We start from the raw sequence: 20081 nt of genomic DNA, 5'->3' as shown, positions 1-20081 counted from the left end.
AGTGACGAGATGCCCCCAAGAGACAAACCCAGTAGCCCCGGTCTGCTGTGTTCCCCGGTCTGCCATGCTCCCCAATCAGCTGTGGGTGAGGGGAGTTCCCATGCCTCCTACAGCCCTGGGTGGCTCGTAGGAGAGTTCCTGTGATTCAGATGTTCCTAAAAGCTAGACATCTACCCCAAGTTCTTCTCAGACAAATCCGCTGCTGTCTGTGAGCATGCGGCCTCCAACCCGACACCTCCAACCTGACTGCCGCTTGCAACCCAGGAACCCGCTTCTCTTTTCCCCAGTCCTAGCCTCCATGCCTGCTAATCCCCCAGGATGGGGAGCAGTGCCCCCACCCCCAGACTGCCTCCCACCCCCTTGGCGGGGGCGCTGTGGTGAGAAAAAGAGGCTGGACATGAAAGAAGATGGTCTTGATGCTGACGGGGCGTGCGTGGCCGCTGGCTGGCTCAGCTCGAGCTGGAGCGCTCCGAAGTCTGGGTGCCCGGAAGGGGAGTTCTGGGGACCGAATCTTGATTCCTTGGGCATTTCCTGAAGGAGCTGGAGTATCTTCTGGGGTTCTTGAGACGGTCCCCTGACCGGCATACTCTGGGTTCCATGAGCAGTGAGATAAATTTCACTGTCTCCATTTTGTCCAACATAAATTCCTGGGAGGAAAAAGAAATTTCTCTCACCTTCCAGTGCTTTGGCTTCCCCTTCCCAAGGACCAAAGCACCCTCGGAGGCTACCTACACTTTCATTAACTCTCTCAACTGCCCTGCAAAGGATGTGGTATCAGTGACTCTTGGCCACTGTGCAAATGGAGGCTCAGAGAGGTTAAGTAACTTGCCTGGAGCTGCACAGCCCAGGGCTGGCAAAGCTGGCAAAGTCCAAGTCCTGCCGTGGCTTCCTGATGGCAGTTGCTAGTCTCTTTTCACTACTTCCTCCGGGAAGCCCACCCTGTCTGCCCCCTGGCTCCCTCTCTGAGAGGCATTCATTTCTTAAAGACCTTCCACCTCCAGCTCTTTACTTAGCACAATGCTGAGCACATGTGGGCGACTCAGTAAGTCTTGGTTGAGTGATTGTTGCAGGAGACCCTCGGCACCCCCTGACATCACCGTGTAATTTCTTCCTTTTTCTCGAGGGGAAGATGAAATTAACTCAGTGTGACTATTTAGACAAATGTGCCCTTATTGAAAACGAAACCATATCACAACGTGAACATGAATAACATGAGTTGTGCCCCTGGGGATGCCAACAACGTGAATGGTGTCCCTGGAGCCGTGCTGCGGAGCAGCCCTGACGCTGTCTGAGAGCTCCTGAGGAGTCCTCCAACAGAGAGGCAGGCTTTCAGACTGTGGGCTGTTGCCACGGCAACCCTGGGGCAGGGACTCGCCCCTTTGGTGTTCCAGAGGAAAGGAGCATCTTGTGTTTGAACGTCCCCCCTGAGCCTGCATCAAGTAAGGAGAGCTAGCTGTGACCTAGGCGAGGCCAGTATTGAGGATAGCCCAAGGCAGAGCGCAAAAAGGGTGAGTCCTGGCTGATCCAGGGAGCCTCGGTTCACACCATGCCTGAAGCCCACCCGGCCACAGAGCTTCGTGGTGATGCTTTGCATGATCCCAACATGCCCCGTTAGAAGAGTCAAACCACCTCAAAAAAAAAAGAGCAAAGTTGGAGGACTCCCATCTCCTCATTTCAAAATTACAAATCATTACAAAGCTCTAGTAATCGATATTGTGATACTGTGATATTGGCATAGGATAGACATCCAGACCAATGCAATAGAATTGAGGGTCCAGAAATTTACCTTCACGTTTGTAGGCAATTGATTTGTCACAAGTGAGAGGAGACAGTTCAAGGGGAAAAGATAGCGGTTTTTTCCCCAATAGATGGTACGCGGACTACGGAACATCTTTATGCAAAAGAATGAAATCGGACCCTATATCCCATACCGTATACACAAGTTAACTAAAAATGGATCATAAACCTAAATATTAGAGCAAAAACTATACATTTCTTATTAGAAAGCTTAGGTGTAAATCTTAGTGACTTGGGATAATAGTTTTTGCAATGTGATGTGTTGTGCTAAGGACAAGTAGCCCAAGGGAAGAAAATAGCTCAGCTGGATTTCATCTAAATTAAAAGCTCTTGTTCTTCAAAGAACACTATCAAATGAAAAGACAACCCACAGAAAGGGAGAAAATATTTGCAAACACATATATCTGATAAGGGACTTCTACCTAGAATATATCTTAGAACACAACAATTTTTAAAAAACCCAAATAATCTGATTTAGAAATAGGCAACAGATTTGAGTAGATATTTCTTCAAAGAAGAGATTTAAACAGCCGATAAGCGCGTGTAAGACACTCAGCGTCATCAGTCGCCAGCGGCTTGCAAAGCAAAACCCCAGTGAGATACGACTTCACACCCCATGGGATGGCTGAGTTACAAAAGACAGACCACACCGGGTGTGGACAGGATGTGGAGGAAGTGGACCCCTCGCACGCTGATCGTGGGATCGTGGGATCTCGCAGCCACTCTGGAAAACAGTTTGGCAGTTTCCCAAAATGTCAAATACACAGTTACCATACGACTCAGAGATTCCACTCCGAGGTATCTAGCCAAGATAACGAACATACATGTCCATGCTAAAACCCATATGTGAATGCTCACAGCAGCGTTATTCACAACAGCCAAAAAACCCAGAAACAACCCAAAGGCCCATCAATGGATCCACTGGTCCACACAGCGGCGTATTATCTAGCCCTAAAAAGGAATGGAAGTGTGGATTCATTCTATGACGTGGATCGACCTTGAAATCATTATGCTAAAGGGAAGAAACCAGATGTAGAATGTATCTTTTTGGGGTGAAGAGCTCTTCTGGACAGCAGTGACGGTTGCCGGGGTCTGACTGAACTTAAAACCTGAAAGCGTATGCTTTAAGAGGGAAGATGTTATGGCATGGGAATTATGTCCCAGTAAAGGTATTATTGAAAAGAAAGGGGGCACCTGGGTAGCTCAGTGGGTTAAGCCTCTGCCTTTAGCTCAGGTCATGATCTCAGGGTCCTGGGATCAAGCCCCGCATCGGGCTCTCTGTTCCGCAGGGAGCCTGCTTCTCCCTTTCTCTCTGCCTGCCCCTCTGCCTGCTTGTGATCTCTGTCTGTCAAGTAAATAAAATCTTTAAAAAAAAAGAAAAGAAAAGAATGAAGACGTGCTCTGTGGTCAGTAGAAGCCAGTCTGCCGACACACTCTTTGTACTGCAGCATCAGCGTCTGACGGGCGGGGGGCTGGTTCCGGGGAGGGGGTGGTCAGTGAAAAGGGGAAGCTCAGGGGACTTGACCCAGAGTCTGAGGCTTCCCCTGAAGAGGCTCCCTTGGTCATTGAAATGTGTCCTCCCAGAGTGCATGCGAGTGTGAATGTGTGACCACACCCATGGGCTTCTCTGTGTCTGCGGGTATGTCATGTGTAACGTTAGGCATGTAGAGAGCACATGAACGTCTGTGTGACTGTGTGTGTGCGTGTGTGTGTGTGTGTATGTGTGTGTGTGGGTGTGAGACACGTGCCGGGGCCGGGCCACAAAGAAAGACCAGGCAGAGCTAGGAGTTCCGTTACAGCTGCCTCCGATCCTGCATCAAATGGGAGCTTGTTCCAAGTTTGTTGAGTGACTAACAGACACCCCAAGACTCACTGCCCCAGGAGCCTGCATAGCCATGGACGGACGGGCTCACAGGAGTTAAACATGAATGCACCATGAGCTGCGGCTCAGGAGGGGCTGAGGTTTGACACCAGCCTGGGGCGGCAGGGAGGTCTTACCTGAATCAGGTCGAGCTTCGAGAAGAGGCCCATGCTCTCAGGCGCGCAGTGGGTGGAGGCGGAGCGGTGGGCGGAGGAGGAGCACTGCCGGACCATGTTGTTGATGATCCTTTGCAGGTCGTTGAGCAGCTGGTTCTGCAGGAGGATAAGGTGGAGGACGACGAGGTTCTGGTCCTATCCCAGCACCCCCTGCCCCCCGATCCCCAGCTTACTTGGGCCGGAAAAGCCACCTTCTCAGCCTGCTCTGTGCACCACTCCCAGAGGGCCTTGCTTGCGTCCCCCAACTCCAGGGCCTGAGCATCCTCCCCTGCCATGAGGGACACTGAACCAACTTCCCAGAGGGGCCTCCTGGCTAGAGACCCCTGCGGGCCACACCAGGGGCCGGGCCTGGGAAGGGTCATGAGGGAACCCTGGAGCCCCTCACTCTGGACAGCCCCGGAGTCCTAGACTTAAGATCTTCAGGGCTGTGGCCAGTGGTGGTGGTCTTGCTTTCCATCTTAAAGAGAAAGATCCAGAAGGGGCTAGATAAACAGTAGCCAGTCTACTCCGTCGCTAACCCCCTTGGCTGAAGGTCAGCAACATGTAGATCCCAACCGTCATGTCTTCCAAATTAGGATCTCCTGGAGACTGAGAAGGCCCTGCATTTGCTGGCCACACTCTGTCTGGGCCTTGGTCCTGGTGTCTTAACAGCAGCCCCTGTGGCTGGGAGGTCAGAGGCTCTGGTTTTAGTGAGGACCCAGGGGCCAGAGGTTAACCAGTCCTTATTCTAAAGGCCAGGAAGGAATAGCTCAAGGGCTTAAGCCCAGAAATCCTGGCCCCTGGTCGTGGACTTTGGCCATGACTTACTCTTTCTGAACATTACTTTTCTTATCTGTGAAATAGACACAGGTAAGGATCCGCCAACATTTAAGAGTGCCTGTCCCGGATGAGGTCTGTCCTGGGTTAGGAGGCCAAGCACTGCCTGGGACGACCATGGAGATGTAGGAATTACTGAAGATAGTGCCTAGTAACCACTCACTTAAATGCCACTGTTCTGTTATTAACCACAGGCATTACAGAAGGACTGGGCAAGCACCCAGTTTATGCCAAGCCCTGGGACTGGGCTGGGGATCCCAGTTCTGGTTCTTGTTAAGGGTGTGAGTGTGTGTGTGTGTGGGGGGGGTGAGTGTCAGGGGTGTGAGTTTGTGGGGGATGATGCTTATTGAGGAGACAGCAGCCCTCAGCCCTGCCCTCACCCCCATCCCGCAGATCAGACTCACATTATAGCTGTCCATGTCCTTCCGGGAGGTGACACGGTGTCCCAACCCCCACAGCTTCCACTCATGATGACATCGCTTCTGCAGCTGGCACAGCCGAATCTTGAGGGTCTGTGATGGGAGAGACGTGTCACCCGGTGCAGCAAACTCTGCTGGGGCGTCTGCCCTGGGCCTGGTCCAGAGGTGCTCACAGCCCCGGCGGGAGGGAAGGGGTGGGGGAGGGGTGTGCTCAGCCAGGGTGGGGGCAGGTGGAGGGGAAAGTTCTGGGCCTCCCAGCTGTTCAAGGTACCAGGAAAGGCCCGAATAGGCATGTCCAGGCTGACTGAGGTTTGAATGTTGACTCATGGCCCCCAGAGCCCCTTTTCCTCCAGTAACCAGAGCCAAGAGTCTGTGCCCTTGCGGCCCCGGGGGCTGCTGGGAGGGCATGCAGAGCAAGGCAGTGGACAGCCTCTTGTGGCCCAGCCTGCTCCTGCTGTGTTGGCTGCACCCTGACGAGGCCCCATGGGGCTTCAGTTCGGCCCGGGACGTATGCAGGTGTCCTCACTTCTCCCCATCTTAATCTCCTCCCGTGGAAAGTGGGCACAAGAGTGCAACTGGGTCTAAGATGTGAAATTTAAGGCGGTGTAGGAACACTCAGCGCATGCTTAAAATGAAGACAAATTAATTAAGATAAATAATATCTTAATCCAATGTTTTTAGAAAATCAAAGTTAATAGGAAGTATCCACGATGGACAAAATATTAAAATTTTACATAAAGATGGGCTCCAATCAGCACCTGAATGCTTACCTGGCTCATCTCCCCTTGTCTCAGCCCTAGGAATTAAAGCACTTAGCTCTAGGTGCTGGCGTGAGATTTAAATGAGATAAAGCAGGTAAACTGAGGCTACCCCCGTCCTGCCCAATCCTAAAGGGTCTGGCTCTCCAGAGGGGAAAAAAGGTGCAGGGTGGTATAGGTTTTCAGTGCGGCCACTAGGGGGCAGAGACTCTCTGCAAACATCACACAACGGTCCTTTGCAAGAATCAACTCCCCCTCAGCCTTCCTATCCAGGTCCCCTTCCCCTCCCAGCCCTCAGGCCCCAGGATGCAAATTCATCCAGCCAGGCCTTTGCCTGGGCACTTTCTCCTGGCTGGAGGGCAGTGCCGGACCTCCTGGCCGAAGTTCTGTTTATTATAAGATTAACCAAAAAGGAATGAGAAGCGACTTCTTGGGGCACTTGGGCACCGTTCTGTGTCTCACAACCACCAATGAGCTTGGTTGCATCGCCATTGGACAGATAGAGAAGCTCAGAGAGGGGCCACCCTTGCCCAGGGTCAGGCAGCTAGTCAGAGACTGACGTGTAATTGGAACCTGGTCTGTTTGAGTCTAGAATTCGTGTCTTTTCTCCCACCAAGAACACCTTTTGAGCATAAGCGAAGCTTCAGGAAAGACCCCGAGTCAGCCAGCACAAGGGGAGAGAAAGGGATCCAGAGCAAGGCTCTGGAGAGACAGCGCCACCCAGACCCTCCCAGCAGCCCACCGCTGCTCCGAGTCTTCCCCTGGAGGTGCAGAGGGAAGGGAGACTCCTCTGTCCCCAGTCCTATGGGCTAAGGGCAACAGACCAGGCTGCAGATAGCTGTTACCGGGATAAGAACCCTGTGGCTCTCCTCTAGAGACTCCAGCCTCTGGTGGAAGACCTGGCTCATCTTGGAGAAGGCTTCCAGATGCTCCTGGATGTCCTGGCTGATCGTGAAGAGCTGCCCATAGTGCTCCACCATGGCCCCCACCAGGGCCTCGTCTGGCCCCTCTGCCTCCTCCCCTTCATTGTGGCCTAGGGAGACAATGCCGTGGTGGGATGAGCGGGTGCAGAGAGCCTAGCCCTCACCTGTCCCCTGCCGGGGCGATGCCACCAATGTGTCAGAGGGGGGACTTCTGCCGAGGCCTTGCAATTCCAGCGGCAGCCCCACAGATGAGAGGCACCGGGAAGAGCCCGTGCGGGGCTTAGCCCAGGACAGCAGGACGGGTCCAGCAACTGGCCAGCTCCTCACCCACCGCCCGCCTGTTCAAGAGATGCATTAACATTTGAAAGGTGCCCTACCAGCCAAGAACCCAGATTCTGGAGCCAGGAGCCCCAGTGAGACAGGAGATGGTCTCCAAGGACCTGGAGCCTTCACCCCTCCTTGGTTTGGTGCTCAAAACTTTTTGGTGCTACTCAACCTTCCAGTCACATCTCCCAGCAGCCCCTGCCAAGTTCTGGTGCTGCAGCACACTGGAACACACCATGCCCAAGTTCATCCTGCAGGGCTGTGGCTCCAGCCTACGTTCATGTTGTTCCCTCTGCCTGCAATGCTGTTCCCCGTTGCTGAACTCGCTGGAGCCCCTTGAGAGGCCACCTCTTCCTTGAAGCCTTCCCTGATATCCAGAACAGTTTGGGGGGGCCTCTCGTCACTCCACAGCATTCAGTGCAGTGGCCCTGAAGTCAGACCAGAGTCTGAGACCCAGCCTCACCACTTCCTGGCTGGGCATTTTGGGCACGTTCCTTAACCTCTCTGAGCCTAGGTAACACAATTCTCAGAAGCTCACACAGAGGGGTAAAATGTTTTCCAAAGAGGTGAGCACAAAGTTAGTTAATAGTCATTAGTAAATGGTAATAGTTAATAAATGGTAAGAATTATTATTATTATTGATGATGTTGAGATAATGATGATAAAAATACATGGTTGATTGCCTTCCCTTTCCTAACAAGCTTCTGGCACTGACAACAACAGGCTCTGGTACTAATCGCGATAAAACAAAACACAAAGGCCATTTCTGGTGTCTGTGTAATTTTAACTGATAATAGCAAAACAAACAAACAAACAAAAACACAAAACCAAAGACACACAAAATAATAGCAATCCTAGCTAACATGGACTGGGCGATAGCTGAACGCCGGCCACTGGGCTCCAGGCTCATGAAGGATGAGTTCATCCGATCTGTGTAATGGGTGCTGTTCCCCTTGTACAGATCAGGAAACCAGGGCCTTGGGGACACCTGGGGGCCTCAGTCAGTTAAGCGACTGCCTTCTGCTCAGGTCATGATGCCAAGGTCCTGGGATCGAGCCCTGCTCTGCGGAGAGCCTGCTTCTCCCTCTCCTGCTTCTCCCCCTGCTTGTGCTCTCTCCTTCTCTGTCAAATTTATAAAATATTTAAAAAGGAAGGAAGGAAGGTAGGTAGGTAAAGAGGAAGGGAGGAAGGAAAAGACCAGGACCTCGAGAACTTTCGCCAGCCACACCAGTGGCTCTGGTGGCACCGGGTTCATAGGCAGGCTCGCTTGGCACCTGTGCCCTTTCATACCCCTGCGGCATCGGCTTTTGTGGGTCCTCCTCCTGCAGATGAGGTCAAGTCTCACACCGCGCCCTAGTCCCAAGGCTGGGAGGTGGCAGCCGAGACGAACGGAACAGGCATACATACCCTTAGGGATTATCTCAAGGACCTTAATCAGATAGTCTTCAAAAAGCTTGTGCTTCTCAACCTCTCTCTTCAGCTTCCTCTGCCTGCAGAGACATTTCAGGGACAGCAAGACATGGTTTAGAGTCCCCGAGGTCATGACCTCTTGCAAGGCCATTCTGCGTGGATCTCTGGCTCAAACGTGCACTGGACGGGCCCGCCACCCCCACCCCCATCAGTGGGCCGCTGACTTAAGCCTCCCCACCCCATGTCCTGATGAGAAACTGAGCCACAAGCAGTTCAAAGAACTGCCATGATAGGGCACAAGGAAGGAGCACTAGGGAGAGGGGAGTCTAGTCTTTCTGGTGTGGGATGGGGTCCTACGGATCCTCCCTTAGAGGCTGGTCTGAGTCCCCCTCTCCCCGCAGCCACCAGCTGGCGACCTGGCCAGGTGCTTCTGCTCTGCACTTGGCGAGCCCATCTGTAGCAACAGTAACGTCATCCCTCCCTGCCCCCTGCCCAGGCTGGCCGGGACCATGTGTGGGGCCCCCAGCACATAGCAAGGAGAGACTGGGGACCTCAGCACCCCCAGAGGGGAGACAACCATGTGCCGCCGCCCAGCCATGGTTGACTCTCAGGCAAGCCCCTGAGCAAGCTGAGTCTCCAGTCTGTCGCCTGCTCTGTGCCCAAGTCAAGTCAGTGGTCAAGGGCAGAGGCAGAGTGGGACCTGCCCCAGCCAGAGGCAGCGCTTCCAGGGACTGCGGTGGGCTTTGTGAATGGCTGCTCGGGGACCCGGGGCAGGCCTCTCCGCCTCTCAGGCCTTACTTACTCATCCATACGGTCCTGGAAAAGGCAGGGAAAAGCCATCCTTCCCTACAAGTACCGTGTGGACCCTGCACACCACGGGGCTAAACCTTAGTGGGGTCGGAAGCCCTGACAGGATCTGATGGAAGACTTAGAACTTTGCTCCACAAACTCGCTCACAGCCACAGCCTTTGCATCTAATTCAGGCTTTTATGGGGCAGCCCGAAACTGATGTGCTGCCCCATAAAAGCCCCAGGGGTGAGGACCAGGGTCACCCCATGAGGCAGGTGGGGGGAGCTGACAGCTTCACTGGTTGACTTGAGAGGGGCTGAACTGACAGGTGCAGGGGTGGCTCCCCAGCTCCCCACAGCCCTGCTTCTGGGATGGGAGACTAAGCCCAGAGTGGGCCGGGGAGGACCCAAGATCTGAGCTCGAAGGACCAGAGCCAAGCTCCCACCCCCTCCCCACTGATGCCCCTCCTGTTTCAGGGATTGCTCCCTGCCTTGTCTCTTCCCTGCCTGGCCCTGCTGTTTGCTCAGCCCCAGCCACCTAGCCCAGTGTGGGCACTGCTGGGCTTGGGGCCGGGGCCCAGTGGGGCCCGAGACCTCTCGTACTTTGCCTGGAGCTGGCCGAGTTCCTGCAACAGCTCCTGCAGGTCCCTGTCCTTGTCGCTGGCAACGCTCGGGCCAGCCCCCTGGCTGGTGTCCATGGCCACCAGCATCGCCCCTCACCACTCCGGCCGCACAGGACGACGAGGGTCCCAGTTCGTGGAAAAGGAAACAGAGGCTCCGAAGGGGTCTGTGACCAGCTCAGGGACACACAGGGGGGCTGGATCTGAACTTGAGGCTCGTTGAACCCGACGTCAGGGGTCTTCCAACAGGTGCCGGAGAGAGTCCCAGAGTCAGGGCTGGGTCTGGCTCAGAAGACAGTGTGCATAGGGCGGGGCCACCTTGGTGGCCTCTCCTATCCACCCGCCCTCCACCCATTTATGCCTTCAGTGACATCACATATTCTGAGCGTGTGGAGAGCTCATCAAAGGGGAATGGAGGCTGAGACAGACACTTTGAATGAGCTCATGGTCATGCTGGGAAGGTGGCCTAGGTAACAGGTAGTTTCCACGAGGCCTTGTGAAGAGCTCCTGGACCATCTGCCTAAGACTTATTCCCAGTTATGGCCCAAAAGAGAAGACTGTCTCCTTAAGCCTGACATTCATTGGCCATCTGCTGGACCAGCCGCAGCACAGGTGTCGGAGCAGGGAGAGAAGGGGCAGGGCTTCTTGGTGGAACTTTCCAGCCCTGAGCATGACTCTGGGGTACAGGCAGCGTGGGGAAGGAGGAGGGGGCCCAGCTGACTCCCTCAAGGATCCAGGAGCTCCAAGCCATGGCCACTGGGCCGTGACATCATAATGCTGGTCTTTGTCCATTGCAGGACCCACCTGTGGGTAAAGAGCCACCTACTCTGTGGCCTACGCCTGCCTCCTTGGTTCAGTTCCCAAAGACAAGGGGGAGAGGCATTGGTGACCCCAGGAGGGACTCAAGCTATTTTTTGTCCTTTCTTTCAGGTTGGTCATTCTTAAGACCCTTACTTGGTGGGCTCCCCAGATCCCACTCGCGTGTCCCTGTTACCTCCTTCTACCTGAGAATGGGCGTCTAGAGCTTGTGGCTTCCCCAGTGAGGGCACTCAGCAACCCGTTCCGGTTCAGCTCTGCCAGTGGCTCGGAACCACACCTGGCCCAGGGCAGGGGAGGGGGCAAGGTGAAAGAGGCTTCAGGTCCTCAACCTGGGACCTGCCCCTGCCTTATGGCTTGGCCCTGGTACCTGCTGTTGGAGTCTGTGGGCCTGTGGCCTTTGGGGCATCTGGGCCCGCTGCCCACCCCCAATGCCCCAACTAGCTGTCCAGGCCTTCCCCCAGCAAAGGCCCCCAATCCGTCAGAGCCAGGGCCTCCACAGAGGGCAGCCTGGGGAGTCACCGCAGAGGATGGGGTTCACTGAGAAGAATGCTGGGGGAAGAGAGGGACCAGGGTGAGGGCAAAGGCGGAGGGAGGAGCCTGGGGCCCGGGCTGGAGCAGAGACTAAGGCAGTGCCAGGACCTGGGGCCCCAGCTGAAAGGGCCCTGGGCAGGGGCGGGGATAGGGACCTATGCGGGGGCACACATCAGCGGGCAACGGAGCCAGTCCCTGCTGGCCCAGGAGTCCCTAAGCAGGTCTCAAGGGAGCGGTCTCTGTCGGTCCTCCACGGTCCTAGAACCTCTGGAACATTTGAGGAGCTTCAGCGGAGGCATGAAGGTTCGGGCCCCGCGTTCGTGCGTGGGGACAGCCGGTACCCACAGAGGTCTGCGGTCCAAGGTCGTCCAGAGTCCGAACCTGCCTGGGGAGGGGCAGCTGGGCTGGAGGAAGTCCTCGCCGAGTTGACAATGCTGGAGGTGGTCCCCGAGGATAAAAAGGAGCCAGGAAGGGTCATCCCGGCGGAGAAACAGCTGGGAGGGTTCAGAGGCACAAAACAGCATCCGTGGCGGTGGGAGCTACAGGCAGATGCTTAGAGGAGAAGGTCAGGGAGAGGGTGGTGTGGCTGCCACCCGAGAAGCCGTCCAGGTGTACGGGCCGGGCTCTCCCCGTGCCTGCGACGAAGTTAACAGGCTCTGGGCATCGACGGCGCGGGGCAGGTACCACGGAGGCCACAGAACAGAAGAGCCGAAGACCCAGGCCCGTGGAGCCCAAGGGCCCAGGGCAGCCCTGAGATCCAGGCAGCGGGAACTCAGGGGGGTACCTCCCAAAACGGACACTCCCCTATCCCTTGCCACCAGCGCCTTCATACCCAAGAAGCAAGGGCCTCAGAGAAGGCACCCGATTGGCTGAGCCTCGTCATGTGCCCGCCCCTCAGCTTGATGGACAGTCACATCATAGGCGCAGCTTTGGGGGCTGCAAGTTTCCCAGAGCAAATCCCAGGCCCTTTGGCTGGAGGCTGGGAGGTGGGTGCCGAGCGGGTGCCAGGACACGGAGGCCCAGGGAGGCCCCGGGGAGTCTGGGCTCCGCTGAAGGAGCGGCCTGGTCAGATGGGCATTTTGGTGCGTGCCCTCGGGCTCGGAGTGGGGGTGAGTATTGTCAGGACACTTCTAAGTGCTTTCCATGCAGGGCTCAATGTTAGGTAGCATGCCACGAGGCCAAGCGGTTCTTCCCCAGTGGGGAAACTGAGGCCCAGAGAGAAACTTGCCTGAGGCCTTGCTGTTGGAAACTGGTGAGCTGAGCTGTTAATCTAGAAAGTCTGGGAGGGTGGGCTGCAGGGACTCGGATGCTGATCCCGTGGGCATCCCACAAGCGGGGACATAGGGTGAGGGGGCTGCTCCCAGAGAGACCCCATTAATGCCTCTGTCAAGGGCAGATGCCTGTGCCCGACACCCCCCCACCCACCCCCCCACCCCCCCCACCCCCCCCACCCCCCCACCCCCCCCACCCCCCCCCCCCACCCCCGTCCCCTAGCCCTAGGCAGTCGCAGGAGCCGCCTGGTCAGACCTCCTCTCTCTCTGGGCTCAAAAACCCTAGGACCACATCTCCATATCCTTTCAGCCCTAAACCTCTGGACCCAGTATGGCCGCAGGCAGGGGGGTGTGGGGTTGGTGGAACAATTTACTTCCCAGTAAGGATTTTATTTTTGGCCTCAAGGTTCCCACACCCACCCCAGGCTGGGAGACGAGCTGTGGCAGTTCTGGAAATCCGTCTCCCTACCAGGCCTTAAAGAGCGACTGTCTGCGACTGTCTGCGATTACCAGGGACTGACTGCGATCATCTCCTGCTGCCTGGCACTTTACCTGCAGTCTCTCATTTACTTTTCGAGAAGTTCCTCCAAGTTCGTGAAAGCACGGCCCCATTTTGCAGAGGAGAACCCTGAGCATCTACGGGGCAAAGGAACTTGCCAAGGCGCCGGGCTAATCTCTGGTGGCAGGATTGCCTCCGCAATTCATGGAGCCTAGCGCGACCTGAAAGTGAGGTGCTCCTGATTTTAAAAATTAAGAATTTCAAGACAGCAGTGGGAACACAAAACCGGTAATGGACTCTTCTGAGCACGGGTCCAGGACCAAGCTGCTCTGCAGGGATTTGAACTCCTGCCTAGAGATTCCAGAATCTAACTCTTACCCGGGTCCCTTCCAAACTCTACACCTTATCCTGCCTCAGAGCCTCTGCTGGACTCTGACTCTTCCTCTTCTCTTCCCCACCCCTACCCTCACCCAGCAAGCTTCCGACCTCACCCCCCCCCACCCCCACTTCCTTGATGAGGGGAAAAATTGGAGGCTGCGAGGAGCTTTAGACCAGATAAGAAGATCCGGGTGGAGGAAGGCTGAGGCTGCAGCGGGTGAGGGCCAAGTCTCAGAAGCCCCCCCGATTTCCCCTCTCCCCGGGGCTGTCGGGGAGGTAAATCCAGGACAAGGCTGTCTATTCCAGACAACTGAGAACCTTGAAACCTGGGGGTGCACTTCAAGGGCAGAGCCACAATTAAATGGCAATAGAGCCCCATGTTTTTAAGCCTTAACAAGGACTCCCGGGGCTGGAATTTGACCCCAGGGCTTGCGTCTCCCCAGTGCAGCCAAACAGATAGCCAGATCAGGCCTCTGGCCCGGAGTTCCAACCCTGCCTGGCCTGCAACCCCAAATGTCCCCAAGGGGGACAAGGCCCGCCCTTGGCCAGACGTAGGCGATGCTTAGGACGCAGAGTGAGGCTGTGCGGCCAAGCAGGGGTACCGCCTGTGTGACCTTAGGAAAAGTGCATAACCTCTCTGAGCCTCCGGTTTAAATGGGACATGCAGAGGCCCCTGGGTGGCTCAGTTGGTTGAGCATCTGACTCTTGATTTCAGCTCCGGTCATGATCTCGGGGTCCTGAGTTCGAGCCTCCCATCGGGTTCCACACTTAGCATGGAATCTGCTTGAGATTCTCTCCATCTCTCTCTGCCCTGCTTCCCAACCTGGTGTCACGCACGCACTCACTCTCTCTCAAAATAAAATTTTTTAAAAAGGTAAATAAGGAGTCCCCCTGGGTGGCTCAGTTAGTTGAGCATCTGCCTTTGGCTCAGGTCATGATCCCAGGGTCCTGGGATCAGGCCCCACATCAGGCTCTCAGCTCAGCGGGAAGCCTGCTTCTCCCTCTCCCACTTGTGTTCCCTTTCTCTCTGTCTCTCTCTGTCAAATAAATAAATAAATAAATAAATAAATAAAATCTTTAAAAAATAAAAATGAAAAAATAAAAAAGGTTAAGTAAATGTAAAGTGGAGACCATTACCGTACCTATTATGAAATGATATAATCCGCATAGAATGCTTAACCTCATCTATTTTTTATTTAAAAAAATCTCTGTGTGTGTGGGAGCACGTGGACAGAAGAAAGTCTATGTGGGCCTTATTTTAGGGGCAAGAGGTGAGGGGAAACTTCTTTGCGACCGCAACTCCGAGGACAGCGAGCAGCCCAGCGCCTGGCACAGAGCTGGCCTTCGTCAGCCTTCGTTTTGATTCCTGTCCCTCCCTCCTCACTCCCTTCAGGTTACAGTGGTGGCGACCCCCTAGGCCAGGACCCTGGCTAAGAGCCTTGCTTCTGGGGTTGGCTGGCGAAGTGACTTCAGGGAATGGGTGAAGTGTGAGTGAAGCCTGGGCCTGGCTGTAAGCAGGGGTTGGGGGTTGGGGGGGCTATGGGTGGAGGTGGGTGCAAGGAAGACAGGCGTGACCTCTTCTGCCTGTATGCCAAGACCCCACACTGCTTAGCATCCCATGCCCTCACGGAGATGGGATCTCAGAACTCTGTTCCTATCCCCTGCCTCCCGGCCGAGGTACTGAGGAGGCAGAGAGCCAGAGAAGCCCAGGGCCCGGACAGCAGGACGATGACCGCCCCGCTTCTGAGGCCCCCAGCCTGCCTTCTGCCCTCCTCCTTGCCCGACTCCAGGGCGAGGTCCAGGTCCCCGAGCGGGGGAATTACCCCAGCAGGTCCTCAGACGCTCTGAGATCATCTCGGGGGCAGCTCTCCAAAGGATGGGCCCTCCTAGCAGGGAGCACTGAGACATTGGCCGTGACCCCAGGGTACCCACAGACCTGGACTCAAATTACACCTCTCCCACGTTCCAGGAGCGCCACTGGCCAGGCCATCTCCCCGCCATGAGCTTCAGTAAAGAGGGTCCGGTCGATGAGGCTTATTGGTTCTGCCTCCAAAATCACCTGAATCCATTAACTGGCCCACCCCGGTCCAAACCCTCCTCTCTCCGACGTGGACCAACACAACGGCCTTCCTTGCTGGCCAACGTGCTGCTCAGTCCCCAACAGGCCATTCTCCTCCCAGCAGGGGGCTCTCCTTCAAAAGCAAACATAACCTCCCCACTTCTCTGCCCAAAACCAGTGCTATGCAGGTAAAAGTTGGATGGTCGGCTGTCCTGGGGGGCAAAGTCAGGATTTGCGGAGCTTCCCAATTTCCACGGTGTGACTACTCCCACTGTGGCTGATTTCAAGCTGCTAATAGTTTATGGTCCCTGTTTACAAGAGTCCTGAAATTTAACAGGTAGTTTTCATGAGCGGCCGTGAGTGGCTGCAGCACCTGCTGTTTTAAACTCCTCCTGGGGCTCCTGGGTGGCGCAGGTGGTTAAGAGTGTGGCTCTTGGGTTTGGCTCTGGTCATGATCTCAGGGTTGTGGGATCAAGCCCCGAGGTGGGTCCCATGCTCAGCACAGAGTCTTTACGTTTCTTCCTCTCCCTCTGCCCCTCTCCCCATGAGCCCTCTCTCTCAAGTAAATAAATACATCTTTTTAAAAAAAATCCTCCAGGGGCACCTGGGTGGCTCAGTGGGTTAAGCTGCTGCCTTCGGCTCAGGCCATGATCTCAGGGTCCTGGGATCGAGTTCCGCATCGGGCTCTCTGCTCAGCAGGGAGCCTGCTTCCCTCTCTTTCTCTGTCTGCCTCTCTGCCTATTTGTGATCTCTGTCAAATAAATAAATAAAATCTTAAAAAAAAAACCTCCAGTAATGACAAATGAAGTTCCAACTCTGGCCAGGTTCTAAATGGTCCACAGTGGCCATTCCTCCCACACTGGTCTTAGTCTTCCCCTGATCCACCCCAGGGCCTTTGCACCTGTGGCTCCCTCTGCCCAGAGCACTGTTCTCCTAGTCCTTCATGGTGCTTTCTCCTCCTTGCCTTTCAGGTCTAGCTCAGGTGCCACCATCTCAGAGTGACCTTCCCTGACCGTGTCGAACAACCCTGGTCTCCCCTCACTCGCGCTGCATTCCATGTTAGTACTCATTACTCAGGATTGTCTTCCTGGAGTGTGACCGCCACGAGAGCCAGGACTGGTATGAGAGTGTCCCCGCTGGAGTGTCAGCATCTAGAAGAATAGTACTGGATACCCAGCAGGTGCTCAGGAGGCGTGTAGGCACAGGCAGAGCTCTGGAGATACACAACTCAGCGTGTGAATCACACCTCCCCACTAACCATCTGCAGAGCCCTCATGGAGTCACTTAATGTCCTGGAGCCTTGGTTTCCTCATCTGCAAATGGGGACAGCAGTGCCTATGTGACACAGCTATTAGGATCTACAGACGGCTGAGCGTAAGGCACTCAGTACCGGGTCTGTTATTAGCAGAGCCTCAAAATGAGTGGTCTTTTCACTTGCATATATCCAATGACAGGCAACTCATCCCCTCCCAAAGTAGCCTTGTTCACCTCTGGGCTACTCTGATCTCTAGAATATCTGCCCTACCTTACACAAGGGGCAGAAGTGTCTCCCATATTGTCCTTCCTTTGGTCCTGGTTCAATGCCCCCTCCCCTCGCCCCAGTGTCTGGCTCTCACAAACCTGTGATTAACAAGGGAGCACAGACTGATGGAGCCTGTTTTGGTGCGGTAGGGACAGTGAAGGCAGGCGTGCTGTCCCTTGGCAGCCCTGCTCTAGGCACGAGTTGTCTGGCCTTGGGCGAGTCCCTTAACTTCATTGAGCCACAGTTTCTTCCTCTGTAAAATGGGTTTAACAATACTACCTCCCTCATAAATACAATGGGAACTAAATTAGCTGGTAAACACATAGACTTAGCACCTGGCACGTAGGAAGTGCTCAAAAATCAGCCACTCCTATTCCTGCTACTCTGTCCAGGGTCCGGCCCACAGCCTCCGGGTCCACAGCCATTTCTAGCGAAGGCCAGACCCTCTTCTTGAATGCTCTCCAGTCAAGCTGGAAAAAGGGCCAGTCTGGGTCATCTCAAGCCATCAGACCCCTGGCCGTCAGAGCTGACCCACAGACAAGAGTCAGCACTTCCCACAGTCCCCCAAGGGCTTATCTGACCTTGAGCGGTCACTCTATTTGCTGAGCTCAGAGGAGATCAAGGCCCTAAGTCTCTGGGACACGAGCTGCCTTGGAGTAGGGAGACTGAGTGTCCCCAGCTGGGGTGGCTTCTGCCAGCTCCCTGGGTGGCCTGGACCCAGCCCTTTTTTACTATCTTTTTTTAAGGGAGTCTTTATGATGCTGGATGAACACGGCAAAGTCCAAGCAGGGGTAGCAGCGAGAGGAGAGGAAGACGAGAACCACATCCTGAAGCCGCATCCTGAAAGCATGGGGACGGCGGCGGGGAGTGCGTGCCGAGTGGGAGAGGATACCGGATCCTGCCCGGGGCTGGGTCTGTGACGATGATGGGCAGGCCCACCTGCGATTTTGCAGCTGTAGCTAAGGCTTTGATCAGTGAACCTGAGACAGGGAGCCCCCCCAGGGGGCCTGATCTAATGGCAGGAGCCCTGGAAAACTTCTCTGTCCGGTAGAGGAAGAGGGATCTCGAGGGATTTGCCACGAGACAGAGATTCGAGGTGAGGCAGGTTCTCACACGCTGAGATGGAGGGGTCAGGCAGCAAAGATCGGGGAGCCCAGAACAGTCCCCGGGTGATAGGCAACGAGCAGATGGGGACCTCCGTCCTCCGGCTGCCAGAAACTCTCTCTGCCAGCAACCCGAACAGGCCTGGAAGCAGATTCTCCCCCAGCAGCTGCAGAGAAGAACCTGGGCCTTGAGCTCAGCCTTAGGCAGACCCCGAGAACCCTGATGGGTGGACAGGGACAGGAAATGCTGCAAGAGACAGGCTAAGGACTGAGGCTGGATTGTGGGGGCATTCAGGACCTCCCGGGCATGAAGAGCAAGGTCACAGCGAGACAGCCTTGAGACCATCATGAGACCTTCAGATTCTAAGCTCTCAAAGCCAGGAGAGTATTTCTAGATGAAGTCCTGAGGGCTTCCTGAGAGGGCCATCTGTGAACCCCACTGAGCTTGCTGGAGGCACCAGAGGCTTCTGCACGCACAGGTGTGCCATACTGTGAGCAGAGATTTCCCTGGGCTGAGGGGGTGGGTGCGGGACTGGGCAGCTGGTCCCCAGGCCCTGAGAGGCCTTCCCAGTACTGGGCGTCCTTGGGCATCACCGAATGCAGTCTGTAATTCTCAGACAGCCTGTGCCTCCAGGTCCTGAAGCTGCCAACCCCTCTGACCCTGGAACAGCATGGCTGGGCCTTGGCCAAGGTCAGAGGGGACCAGCTGGCCCTTTCTGAGGACAGACAGTCTGACTCAGTGCCTCTGGCCAGAGGATGGGGCTTGGACTTAGGGTGGGGCCGTTTACCCCTGTGCTCATTCAGACTCCTGCTGTCCTCAGTTGGTCACCACCTCTCCCACGGGCTCTGTCCTTCACAGTTTACAAAATCTCTTTTGCAGCAAGATCTCCCAGAGTTGCAGACCCACGGGGTCCCATACTCAGGAATGCTGAGTCTCGGGCTCTGACGTGGCTGCCTTGAAAGTCTCGATGATCTCTGAACAAGGGGCTTGCATTTTCATTTTGTGCCAGGCCCTGCAAAATACGGAGGCACCCAGCTATCTCCCCTCGCCTGAATCTCAGCCCAGGGGCAGCGAGCACACCCATCTTACAGGTGCAACCTGTGCGCGCCTCCAGCATCCGAAGCTTGCTAGAACGCACGCCCTCCTGGGAGCAGGCAAGGGACTGGGGAGAGGCTCTGCTGCCCGGAACAGAACTTGCCCTCCAAGGACGGATTGGGAGTATGCTCTGCTTTTCTGATGCCCTCCCCCCTGTTTTCCTGAAAAAAAAGCCCAGAGCTGTAAGTGCCTGTGAGCCCTGGAGGGCCGGGCTGCCTGTGTCCTCAGCTGTATCCTCAGCGCCCAGCACATTTAAGGTCCTACTTAGTGGGCATCCAGTGAGTCATTAAGTGACCAGGGAATGGACTGGACCTAGAAGAGGTGACGTACTTGCCCAAGGTCTCGAGCCAGGAAGAGGCTGAGCTGGGTTCCAGAGTGGGTCAGTGGACTCCCAGTCCAGTGCTCAGCTCTCGGCCACACAGCCTCCAGACTCTCTGCCCTGGCTTCCGGGAGCCATCGGGCTGGAGTGTAGGGGATGGACATGGCTGTCAGGTGGGAGCTTACCCTTGCCTGTCCCTTCAAGGGGCCATTTGAAAGGAAATCAAGTGTCCCTTGCAAACTTGCTACGTACGGCCCACATTGGGGGTGCCCTGCTTGGGTCCCCAACCCTGACTACTCAGGGCCCGCCTTCAGCCCTCCACCTGCTAGCACCTGTGTGTCTCGCTCAAGCATCCTTTGCCATGTTAGAAGCCAGAAGTGCCAGGGAGTCACTAGCCCTCAAACACAGACTGATGGGAGGAGCAGACACACCCCGCTCGTCCTCCTGGACGACTCTGAGGCTCCGATCCCACACTGGCTCCCACAGTCCCCAGCAGCTGCCACTGCCCACAGTGCTGACCGGCCCGAGAATATGCCCTTTGCTGAATTGCCTCTTCTGTCTCACGTCCGCACACCATGTTTTGTGCGCTACC

General features: G+C 55.6%; 1 protein-coding gene and 1 long non-coding RNA gene across 4 annotated transcripts; one reads left to right on the top strand and one right to left on the bottom strand.

The window, feature by feature from the left end:
• Positions 1-361: 361 nt before the first annotated feature.
• On the bottom strand, positions 362-10634 carry CCDC197 (coiled-coil domain containing 197). Of its 3 annotated transcripts, none has more exons than XM_032345127.1 (6): positions 8482-8564; positions 8279-8396; positions 6673-6860; positions 5055-5162; positions 3796-3930; positions 362-647 (listed from the first exon to the last, which is right to left on the bottom strand). In XM_032345127.1, exons 2-6 carry the CDS (start codon positions 8373-8375, stop codon positions 450-452), a joined length of 726 nt encoding a protein of 241 aa, XP_032201018.1. In that variant the 5' UTR covers positions 8376-8396; positions 8482-8564; the 3' UTR covers positions 362-449. The 3 variants fall into 3 exon arrangements, with proteins under 3 accessions (XP_032201018.1, XP_032201017.1, XP_032201016.1); XM_032345126.1 differs by lacking the exon at positions 8279-8396 and adding an exon at positions 9876-10634 and having other exon boundaries at positions 364-647; positions 6727-6860; XM_032345125.1 differs by lacking the exon at positions 8279-8396 and adding an exon at positions 9876-10634 and having other exon boundaries at positions 368-647.
• Positions 10316-14072, top strand: LOC116591827. The gene is made up of 3 exons (XR_004286175.1): positions 10316-10573; positions 10690-10822; positions 12920-14072. It is a non-coding gene; the product is annotated as an uncharacterized LOC116591827 (long non-coding RNA).
• Positions 14073-20081: the final 6009 nt, after the last annotated feature.

Source organism: Mustela erminea, chromosome 5 (genome assembly GCF_009829155.1).
Source record: "Mustela erminea isolate mMusErm1 chromosome 5, mMusErm1.Pri, whole genome shotgun sequence".
Lineage (NCBI taxonomy): Eukaryota > Metazoa > Chordata > Mammalia > Carnivora > Mustelidae > Mustela > Mustela erminea.
Note: the sequence above shows the minus strand (reverse complement) of the source record. Positions and strands in the feature narration are given on the sequence as shown.

Bases quoted from the DNA above. Each gene is read 5' to 3' on its own strand.
- CCDC197 (XM_032345125.1), bottom strand. From the start codon at position 9,982: ATGCTGGTGGCCATGGACACCAGCCAGGGGGCTGGCCCGAGCGTTGCC. The intron at 8,565-9,875 runs GTACGAGAGGTC...ATGTCTCTGCAG, and splicing joins CTCGGCCAGCTCCAGGCAAA to GCAGAGGAAGCTGAAGAGAG. The intron at 648-3,795 runs GTAAGACCTCCC...TTTTCCTCCCAG, and splicing joins CGAAGCTCGACCTGATTCAG to GAATTTATGTTGGACAAAAT.